General features: G+C 36.8%; 1 protein-coding gene across 6 annotated transcripts in view; it reads left to right on the forward strand.

Moving 5' to 3' along the window:
• sdk2 (sidekick cell adhesion molecule 2) overlaps positions 1-12,050 on the forward strand; it is a 321,139-nt gene that overhangs the window by 257,576 nt on the left and 51,513 nt on the right. For all 6 annotated transcript variants that reach the window (XM_023341209.1, XM_023341207.1, XM_023341210.1 and 3 more), the window contains exons 10-16: positions 966-1,082; positions 2,434-2,601; positions 3,452-3,554; positions 7,504-7,680; positions 8,513-8,649; positions 9,998-10,145; positions 11,520-11,660. In XM_023341209.1, the coding sequence (XP_023196977.1) occupies positions 966-1,082; positions 2,434-2,601; positions 3,452-3,554; positions 7,504-7,680; positions 8,513-8,649; positions 9,998-10,145; positions 11,520-11,660 (991 nt within the window). The remainder of the gene's footprint in view (positions 1-965; positions 1,083-2,433; positions 2,602-3,451; positions 3,555-7,503; positions 7,681-8,512; positions 8,650-9,997; positions 10,146-11,519; positions 11,661-12,050) is intronic.

Here is a 12,050-nt window from a genome sequence, read left to right on the forward strand (position 1 = left end):
GAAAATTATTTCATTTGTGATGAAATCATCACAACAACCAAAAAAAACCTAAAAGCTGAATATAGATATGTCTGGAAGTTATGTGATGCATTGCCATGTTGAAGGATGACATGTAGAAGGAGAAGGACGCAGTATGAAAATGTACTTTGCAACCTGACGTCAGAAAAGCAGAGGATGACGGATGATGGATGGACTGACAATTGTTCAGACATTTTAAGCTTACAATACAGAAACCCGTCATTGAGAACCGTGTTTGCTGCCTCTCTCCTAATTCGGAAATAACTTCCACATCATTTTTTTTTTGTGTGTGTTAGCTCGTGACACTGCAGGAATTTGAAAATCAATGGTAATTGTACTCTAGCTGTGCATCTTTTCTGCAAGTTTCTGACATCTAATTTTCTTCGCTGCATCTCCTTTCCTGCTGCTTTCACTCCATGATGCGTCTTGTTATCAGAATTCATAATATTCCAAGTCACTAAATCACTCCTTTCGTCCTTATTTCTTTTGTCGCGGTGTTGGTACCTCTTCTTTGCCTACCTCTGCTCAGATTTCATCTCATCGCTCTCCTCTTTCTCAATACATCCATGTCTCCACGTCTTCTCTGCTTGGATATTTACTCCGCTCCTGTGACAAACTCCCAATGCATCCTTTCTGTTGGGAGTGATATGGTTTCCTGTCATTCCATAAGGGGCTATGATTTATTGCACATCACACACAAGGATTTTAGTTGCCTTGGAAATGCCTTCCCTTTCCATTTATGCTCAGATTATTTCTCCCTCTCCTTCCCATGTATTTTCTATCTTGCTGTGCATAGACAGTTGGCACACGGTAGTGGCAGGAGGGTGAAGGCAGTGTTGCTTCTTTTCAAATTAGTAGGACAAAGCACAAATTAAACATTCTGTTGCAGCAAGTTGGTGCTTAGAAGTAACACGACTGAAGTGTGCATGTGTTTTGTCTCCCCTCAGGCATCGCACCGAACATCACAGCCGGACCCTCTGACAGCACAGTGATTGACGGGATGTCAATTATCCTGCACTGTGAGACCTCAGGAGCTCCAAGGCCTGCCATAACCTGGCAGAAAGGTCTCCGTTACACACAAACATGTACACGCCTATACAGTTCATATACAGTATAGAGTTTACGATGGCTGTTATGTCACTCTTACATCTACAAGCTACCCTGTTTTCTTCTAGGTTCATGGGTACTGTGTTTCAGAATTGTTAAAGTGACACAAAGCCCCTCTCTGTTCGTGGCATATGTATTGCAATGTAATTCCAGTAATTCAATTGATTTGCTAAAGCATATTACATTGATTATTACACAGAGATGTTTTGAAGCCTTGGTTTTTGCTTATTATGATGATTTTCCACATAGAAATAACTAAAATACGACATTTTAGTTTTTCGATAGTATTGCACCAGACCAATAAAAACATATTTAGTACAAAAATGTTGGCCTTATAAAAAATATGTTGAAAACCTGCTTAAAGATTATGTTCAAAATATGCTTAGTCTGACAAATGAGCCTCATCGAAACATATTTTAATTAGTCAAATATGACTGCGTATATACATGTATAGATTGTGAATAAATATTTCTCACAAATCAAGAAACAATAACTTCAATAGAAGAAAATTTATTTTTGGAAAGGTCTTGCCAGATTTCAGAAGTTGACAGAAAATGTGATTATAATTGAATAAAAAGATTTCCCCCACAAAATGACACATTCGGATTACCTCTGCAAGGCATTCTGGGAAAGTGTCTACAAGTAAACATATGTGCAATACCGTGCAAAGTACTTACCGGGACCATTCACTTGACTTCCTAAAGCCACTGCAAGCACAGCTGATGGAAACTAACACAAGAACAACAAAGTTTGAGTACGAGCAAGGCGTCTCACTGTAACATAAACTAATAAACTATACAGGTGTGTGTCTGGTTCATTTTAGAATAGCATTACTTCAAAAATTATTACAACTCAAATAGATGTAAAAAGTACTCCTTTTTACAAACGTATTCAAGTAAGGGTTAATGTAAATAGCTACTAATCACCTCTGGAAATTATTTAGATAAAGTTCTATATTAAAGCCACTCTTTTGTCAGTACAGGAAGTACAAGTGGAAATATTGCATTTTTGAATGTATTTTTGCATGACTCTTTTATCAGTTACATATGGAGATATATTATTCAGTGACTTACTTTAGGATTAAATTGGTTCAGCAGAGTTTTGCCAGGAAAATATATTGCATCCCGATAGCAACCCGAGATACGCAGGGTGCATATACAGTATATATATATATATATATATATATATATATATATATATATATCCTATAGATATATATTTCATTTATCATTCTGTCTGTTGCTTTTCTCTATTTATTTATCTTCTATCTCCTCACTCTTCTGCTTTTCTGCCTTTCAATAACCTTAGGTGAGCGTGTGTTGGCCAGCGGTTCTGTGCAGCTGCCCAGGTTTACTCTGCTCGAGTCGGGCAGTTTGCTCATCTCACCTTCACACATTTCTGATGCTGGGACCTATACTTGTATGGCAAGTAATTCGAGGGGCATCGATGAGGCATCTGCTGACCTCATTGTCTGGGGTAAGTGTTTAGGGAGTGATTACCAAACACACTTTTAATGCAGAATATTTTACAGGAAACCTTTAAACCCTAGTGAGGGAAAAAATGCAACAGGTGCAAAAGCTGGATCATTTTATTAAGAAGTATGAATAAAACATGGTTTGTGAAACACTCGTTGATAGGTTTATTTTGATTCCTATCTAGCAAAGATTCAGCCAGTCAATTGTCTTTTCTGCAGAAAGAGAGAGATTTGAAAGCAGACGCGACGAATCGCTGTAAAACACTGTCTGGGATCAACTCTGCCACATCTTTCTCTGCATTTCTCTTTATTGTATACAAAAAGGAGGTTGGGCTTCTTCACACAGTCACACAGAGAATTGACCAACCGTCTTTACATTCTGGGACCTCCTGTGGACAAGGACATGTGACTGACCACAACTAATCAATTACATATGGAACTAATAACACATGAATGTTTAACGTTTTCAGCTTCCAAGCAAACATCCTAAACAAAGTTAATAATATACTACAAAAGATTAATAAAGTACTACAAAAGAAAGGGAAGTTAAGTAAATATAAAAAGAATAATAATATGAGAGTAATAATATAAAAGAATAATATGAAAACATAACTTGTAAAATAAACTCATAAGTAAATGAACAAACTCATAAGTAAATGAACAGGAGGATAATTTTTCTAACACTCGTTTAGTTTCTTCATTTGGAACTCGTCAGTTTAACTGAAATGAGCTTTCTGAAATTCATTTTGAAGTTCTTGGGGATTTTTCTTTTTCTCTTCACCCTGCTCATTTGAGGAAGCACGTTCCGCTGGCTTTCCTGTATTCTCTCACGTCTTTGATTTGTCTCCACAGCTCGCACTCGGATTACGACACCCCCACAGGATCAGAGTGTCATCAAAGGGACCAAAGCCATTATGACCTGTGGAGTCACACATGACCCTAGTGTAATTATCAGGTAAGGATCTGTTCACAAACATGTGGAGACATGGACGCATTGTATTGGAGACAGTATGGCTTCAGTTTTCCAGAATGTTGCTTGAACTGATGGCATAAAATTTCTCTCTGGAAAAATAAATAACCTCAGCAGTGTGTCGCAAAAGAATTCATATCTATCCAAATTTTTCACATTTTTTGATATTAAAATAATCATTAAGAAGGTATTTTATTGTGATTTTAGTAGAAGTAAAATCATACAAAACTTTGATTTTTGTTTCAAAGATATATCTGAAATGTATTTAGAACCCTTTTACTTTTATACCTGTAAATAAAATCCAGCAGACATCACCTAATTGGGGCCTGCCACAGCAATGCATTGAAGGCACCTATTACTATACACCTCAAAATAACTGCCGCTTCCATTCACCGCAAACAGTATTTCAAAATAACTTAGGTTTTATGAACAATAATATTACTTGTTATTAATTTGGTGTTAAGACATGAGCCTTTTTTTGGGTAACGGACTGCCACGAAGTATACTGTAAATCAGATTTTTAATTTTGTGTTTTATTTTCTGTTTTATAATATATTTACCACCAACTACAAAGAAATCCAAAAAAAACAAAACAGAACATTTTTACTCTTTTCTGAAAAATTCACCAACTGTACAATTCTTGTTAAGTAGTAGGTAGTGTAAGTTAAGTAGTATTTCAAAAGAGCAGAAAAAATCTTAGATTTTTTTTGAACAATAACAATAATTGTTGTTAAGCTACACTCAAAAAATGAGAACTACACTCAAAAATTGTTGAACTAAATAAACGGAGATATCAAACATAACACACTTTAGTAAGTTTAACTTAGGGTTTTTTTTACTTGTTAAAGTCACAAAAACTGTTTTTTTGATGCAACAATATGCTATGCTACAATCCTTTACCAGTTTATCTGCGATGCTGTGTTTTATTGGTAATAGCTGTTTTTTCTACAAAATAAAATTGGTGTAATTTGAATTTACTCAAATTATGTGAAATATGTGAAAACTATTGACATGTCTTTGTTTAGTAAGTCAAACTAAGGCTACTACTACTATATCGTTCCTAAAACTGAAGTACAGCGAAATTCAGTGATTGCCACATTAACTTAAGTCACATAGGTTGGACCTACAAAGTATTTTTGATTCGGTTTACTAAATACTGTCAAGTTCCATTTATATACGGAACATCACTCAGTTTTGTGGAATTTGTACTAAGTAAATTGAACAAGTTATTTTTTTTTTAGTTTATCTTGTTAAAACTGTTTTACTGTGAAGGGCGTGACATACAGTTTTACACATTTAGAAACCAAAAGAAAGTTGTGCATGACAGAAGTGTTTACCACATACCTCCACTGCTATCAATCCAGTGAAACACACGAGTCTTTCAGCAGAATGATTACTGAACTCCTGCCTTGTGCCCAACTTCACTCCTGATCAATAGACTCCTTTCTCTCTTTTATACTCAAACGAGAAAGCTACATCTGACGCTGCTTCTGTGCTGTGTAGTTATGATGAATGTGGATTTGCTGTTTGATATGCAGCCATTAGACGTTCCAGTGAGTGTTCAGGTCAATTCTGGTGGTAAGTTTGAGGAGACTGTGGGAAGAGGATGAAACGGCTCACTAATAACACTGTCGGCTTGGATTACAACTAAATAGAAGATGACAAAGTCATCTGTGTACTCTATGACTGATGGGGATATGGATGTCGAGGTTTTGCATTGATGTAGGTGGCAACAAAATTGTATTGTCTAATACATAACTAGACCAAAGTGGGCATAAAATAAAGTTGAGATTTTGTTTTAATATTTAAAAGTCACATATTTAAATCAAATCAGCCTGAATATGCAATTTGAAAAATATCAACTGCTTTGCTTTTAATCTCAAATAATTTGCTGTGTAGTGTCCTCAATTTTTCATCAAACAATCCTCCTGCCCAGACTTTTTAACTACAACCTTAAATCAAGACAGTAACTACTTGGTTTCCTAGTACATAGAAAGACATAAGATCGGCTTTGCAACAACTGACTTTAGACTGCTCAAATGAGACTGCAAATCAAAGTCTAAATAACATCTTTCTGAGGCAGTGAAACATGTAGTCGTTGCTGAACAATTTATTAAAACTCAGATTTATTTGTTTGCTCAAGATGTGCAAAAAATGTTCAAATTAATTATCTTTTTATTGGAGTAGCACAATCTAAAACTGATCAAGTTCAGAAAAGTACAACCTTCAAAATTCAATTTTGAATTTACTCATTTGGTGAAACAAAAAAAAAACTTCTGTGAAGAGATAATTGTTTTTAACAAAACTATTGTTAACATGCGTATTTGCTCCCATAACAGTTCTTGTCAAATAAATTAATCTGAAGCAATTTTTCCATGACTTCCTCTTCCATACAGTATGAGTATCTTTGCCACACTTAAAAATTGATCAAATAAGATCTCCAGAAGTTGAACATTACTGAAAAATAGCTGCTTGCCCAAGCTTGACCAGCATAATAAAAACACAAATTGCACTGTATGTAAAAGCCATCTCAAAACAGTAATTAAATTAAAAGAATGAATTGAAAAAAGAGCCCACTGTAAACTCTGATAGAGGACTTATAGTGTTGTGGTTTTATTTATCTTCCAAAGGCCATGAATCCTTAAGTTTAGTGCGTTGTACATATTCTTTAAAAAGTTTGGAATTTGCATTAATATGTTCAAAGTCTTAAAAAATATTTTATGTCTAGTTAGAAATAGCCAAAGTAAAAAAAAAATGTAAAAAGGGAGAACAAGAGAACAAATAGCCTCTTCTTTTGCAGACTTTGTTCTATTTTCTACTGGAATAATAGATGAATTAGAGTTGCAGAAGTTCGAAGGTAGGAAACAATGAACTCAATATGAAAACTGTGCCGGAACCTTGGAAGCACATCAAATGCTTCATCTATTTTAGTCACAGCAATAAGATAGGTTTACTTGAGCTTATTTGTGCCACTCTTGGAAATAAAGATAAACAAAAAGTATATTAAGCTGTTGCCATCTACTTCTGGCTGTGCAATAAACCTGAAATTGTCTAAAAGTGCTTAATGCACCCACTCCAACTTTGAGACTTTATTAGTTTGAAGGAAAAAAAACAATAGACTCAATTTGGCTGTCATTGTTAAAATATTTATTTTATTCAAAATTTGTCCAATGTCATTTAACTTTTGAAACGGCAAGTTATAGCCGGAATAAATTCAGAAAAGGTTTTCTGACTAAGATGTTTAGTGATTACCTAGATAAAATTACATTTCTTTTGCCATTAGTGAGGAACAATTAAGGATTTTTTTTTTTTTTTCAGAATTAGTTTCTCTAAAATACCGGTATTATTTAGTAATGTCACAAAAAAGTTTTCTCTAGGTCTAACCTAGAGTTAGGTTTAACCAATCAAATTCTGTGACTGTTTTTCTTTTGTTAAATCCAGATAAATTGCCAAAGATATTCTTGGAATGTATTTTTATTGTTTGTAACCATCAGTTAAAGAATAATGTCATCCTTACTGTGCTGGACAGCATGAAGATCATAGTATTTTTTTATTTTCTGTTTGATTCCACACTTCTTTTGTTATTTTGTTATTTATTTTATATATATATATATATATATATATATATATATATATATATATATATATATATATATATATATATATATATATACACAGTATTTGTCGGATGTAGAGGTTGAGTTAAAATAAAGTGTACAGGCGTGAACTTGTGTGTGTATAGTCAGAGGGAAAATTGGAAAGTAGAAGGCAGTAGAAGTCTGATTAATTCATCTCTTCATCATCTAAGAATGGAACAAAAACAAACAAACAAAAAAATAATGATCACAGAGGCTCAGAAATCTCAACAATGTCGCATTTTGATTTGTGCTGTTTGACTGCACAGCAGTGTAACATTCCAGAGTCTGTTTTGCAGGCATGTTTGGGAAAAAGACAACTCTCTGATCAACGTGCAAGCCATCCCCCGAATGCGCCTGGACGCCGACGGCACCCTGCACATCTCCCAGACCTGGTCGGGTGACATCGGCACGTACACGTGCAGAGTCACCTCGGTCGGAGGCAACGACTCCCGGAGCGCTCACCTCCGTGTTAGGTAAACCCCTCCCTCTTCCCCATCTCTCCTTATCTTTTTCTCCTTACACTCTTGTCGTCAAAATTCTTTGATGTGAAGTAGCAGAAAGGAACATGTCCCCGACACCCCACTGTCCTGCCTGTTCTTATCGACATCTCTGACTCATTTCCACTTAAATGACGCCTTCTCTTCCTCACCTCCCTTGTCCTCATTCTCACCTGACACTCTCCAGCCCCTGGTGGACTCCCTCCTCCCACTTTTTTTCCCTTCCCCTATACAGTACTGTACTGTTTTTTTTTTTCTTCTTTCTGTAAAGTCTTATTATTCCCCGTCATTTCACCAGTGAGTCACTGCAGTAAGGTTAAACTGAATATGAATGTGACTGTTTCTGTCTCCATCGCTCTACAGTACTGTCTCCCTTGTTGGCTTACTGCTTTTACTCTGAGTTACTATCCATCCGTCGCTTTAAGGTTTATATATGAATCTGTCTGCGCTTATCTGAATTTATGCCTGAATGAATTAATGATCCTCAGCTTTAGCCTCATTTATTCACGTCTTTGTCTGTGCATTTTCCTCCTATCTGTCTCCTAATGCCATTCGTTTCATTTCCCGTCCCGACCTCCAGTAATATCCATCTCGTTTTGTTTGCCTGAGTGTCCATCTTGACAAGGAATCGTCTTTGCTGTCTTGTTAAGTCACATTTCATCACCTTTCTGAACTGACGTCTCTGTTGCGAAAGATTTGACTCTTTCTTTGGGCGTCTACAGGAGATGTAGGCAGCGAAGCAAACTGCTCTGATAGACAGATTTCTTTTATTTATCAAAGTTGTCCTCTGATCTCTCCCCCCGCGCAGGCAGCTCCCACACGCCCCAGAGAACCCCTCTGCAGTGCTGAGCAAGTCTGAAAAAAGAGCCATAGACCTGGCTTGGGCCAAGCCTTTTGATGGGAACAGTCCTCTCATACGCTATATCCTGGAGGTTTCTGAAAACAGTAAGTCTCTACCAGTCCACTTCTGTACTCTTCTCAAAGTTCACTTCTCCTTGTGTCAGTTTACCTCTAAATTATTTATTCTGACTTGGGTTTGGGGGAAGAGGGACCTTGACTCATGGGATCATTGATGCAGACTTGAAAAGATAGAAAATGTTTCACATTTGGGTCTGGGTGTTTCGTGTGCATTTCCATGCACGGAGACAGACTCCTGCGATGTTTTTGCTTCAACGTTAAAATGCAAAATAAATGCTGCAAAGAATTTATGAGTGGCTCAAATAAAATTTAAAGGATAATTAATTAGGATTATTCTGGACGTTTCTAACACTATCCTCCTGTTAAAACTGGAAGCAATGGTAGAACCTCACTCTGTTCTTTTTTCTTTTAAATCCATCACTAATTTGAGTGCATTTATGCAGTGGGAAAAGCATCCCACTTAGGGAAAAAATATTATTACAATGAGTACTATTGAATGAATACCAATGCTACACTTATTGTTTCATAAGTTGCTTAACTTAGTTCTAAGTTTTTGTTTCATTCATTTAAGTTAATCTTGCAACTTGTAATCCATTACTTCCCATTTCTTTAGTGTGTAAAAATTACTTAACACAATGGCCAAATTCTCTTTGTCAATCTTCAAAATGAGAAAAACAGTGGAACATGCCAATCAAATGACATGGATTGGTGCTGAGCTACATAAATCAGAAAACCGTTCAAAGAAAATGGCTGCTGGTCTAGACTTTAGTTTCTACAGATATAATTAAAAAGTTTAAAACAACTGGAATCATGATAAATGAGACCTGAAGAGGACCCAATTTTATCCAATCGGCCCAATGAGAAGGATGGCTAGAAAGGTTAAAAAAAATCTTTATAAGTCCCTGTGGGAGAACAATGGCAAAGAGTGACATTCCTGTAGCAGAAAGATTTGATATCACTGTGAGCTTGATATAAATTAAATGTATTTCAGTGGTGGATGGTAAAACAAGTTTATCAGATGTGACCCATCTGTTTAGCTTATTTTATCAACTTACCGGTAAATTAAATCAAACAGGAAAGGTTTGCATTAGGGTTGTATGATGCGATGATATGATTCTACTGCAGTAAAAGATTAATTTATTTTAATTTTGCACATCTAAGCAAAGATGTACACAAGTGTGGAAGTTGCTGTATGTCATTTAAAGTAGATTTAGATGAGCTCAAAACCGCTAATATAACACAATTAGTCATAAATCTGTTTTTTTTTTTTTTTAATTATCATTATTATGTTTTAGCTGATTGGAACAGTGAAAATGAATGTGTGTGTTTGTGTGCTGTCATGTGGATTCTGTTTTTTCCATTTTCTCTGCTCTAGATGCTCCCTGGGCCATCCTGCTGGCCAATATTGAACCGGAGTCCACAGCAGTGACAGTGAATGGCTTGATCCCGGCCCGCTCCTATCAGTTCCGCCTCTGTGCCGTTAATGATGTCGGGAAGGGGCAGTTCAGCAAGGAGACTGACCGGTGAGTGAAGGACAGACCTTTTTCTGTTCATCAGTATTCTCCTTTTATTAGAACAAACACTGAACACATCATAAAATAAATTGTTCCTACGAGGGAACCTCATCATGGTGCTGCACTTTTGAACACATTTTAAAGAATATTTTATTATTAAGAAATTCAAAAGTTTTACCCGTCTTCAAATGTCTCTGCAGTCCTGGTAGCTGTGGCAAGTAAAAGTAACAGCACTTTTGAATCAGTATTTGGTATGTGCTTCCCTTTTGGAGTCATGGTTTCAGCAGAAACAAACAAACACCAAATACTTCACTTCTTTTGAACAAACAAACTCCAAGAAAATGAAAGAGGCACCAAAACAAGCTACCTTTGATAGTTAGGATAGACGGACGGATGGATGAACAGAAGGAGGCATGGAGGGAAAGAGGGAAGCACAGATGGACGGGTGGAATATTGTGATGACCATATAGTGTATTACCTCAGTTTCTTCATCTGTTCTTTCGCTTTCTTCCTTGCAGTGTTCCTTCTAGTATTTATCTGGTTTAGCATTTTGACCACAAAAAATATTCATAAAAAATAATACTGGCATACGAAATTTACATGGTTGCCACTTAAGATATATCCCACCAAATATTGCTTCCAAGCTGTGCTTAGCCACTGTGATATTGGACACATGTGATCAAATGGAGGAATATTTCCTTTGTGTGATAATGCCACTACACAAAAAGCTGATTTTCCTTTTCACAAATCTACACCAGTGGAGTCAATAACTGCGGAGGCTGTCGTGTCTACATCATCTTGAAGTCCTTTGCTTTGTGGCTGCTGTGTTAAGATACAATGTTTTGCTCATACTGAGGTGCTTCCGAATAAACCTTCCTGTAATGTTCATGGAGTTACGAAATGATCCGGGTCTGAGGTGACATCAGCATTGTCATCTCTGTGGCTTCACATAGCCAGCTATTCCTCAACCGCTGTTGGTCTCGCTTTACCAGCCAGTCATGCTTCACCACACTGCCAACTCTCTACCCAGAGGAAACCCATGGGTGGGGGGAAAGGCTTCTGTTCCCGTTCATTACAGTTGGCCCAGCACAAAGCCCTACATGCGTCCAGTTGGCCGCTGTTAATTGTCTCATTCCTTTCTCTTATTTCCGTCCTCTCCCCCAGGCACAACAGAGTCTTTGTGAGGGAAAAACTCTGCGTTTCTTGGTGCCCTATGTGTTTGTTTATAAAAATGAGCAAATTACAAATACTAGGAAGCATCAGTAAACACCTTTAAGCAAATGAATTTACATAAATGACAGCTTGATTTTCAAGGATCTGTTTCTATGATGGCAATCTTCTCTCTGTCATCTTATTTTCTCTATGTGTGTATGTGATCTTCAGCGTGTCTCTCCCAGAAGAGCCCCCCAGTGCCCCTCCTCAGAATGTCATTGCCAGCGGCAGGACCAACCAGTCCATTATGATCCAGTGGCAGCCTCCGCCCGAAAGCCACCAGAACGGCATCCTCAGAGGCTACATCGTCCGGTAAAATCCCCCCCACCCTAATACATGTCATTGCCTTCTTTGCCTGTTTTTCCACATTCTTGGGAAGTTATGCAGTCAAATTTTAGTCTGGTGAAACTTCTCTGGATAAACAGACGGTTAAAATCTATATATAGCACATTGTGTCACAGTAAAAGATTACTCTTTCCTCATGAAACCCTCTTGTCTCTGTTAACAAAGCAACTTGAAAAATATTTTATCTGACGTACAACCAGCCTTTAATTACTGGGCTGACTTGAGCAAACATTGTGACTCTAATAGACAGAGTATGGAATAAGCCAAAGTGACTGTAAATCCTCTAAACATATAATTAGCTCGGGTCTCTGTTAGACTTTTTATTCATTACATCCAAATGAAACCGCAGGTGATTTC

This window comes from Xiphophorus maculatus, chromosome 10 (genome assembly GCF_002775205.1).
Source record: "Xiphophorus maculatus strain JP 163 A chromosome 10, X_maculatus-5.0-male, whole genome shotgun sequence".
Lineage (NCBI taxonomy): Eukaryota > Metazoa > Chordata > Actinopteri > Cyprinodontiformes > Poeciliidae > Xiphophorus > Xiphophorus maculatus.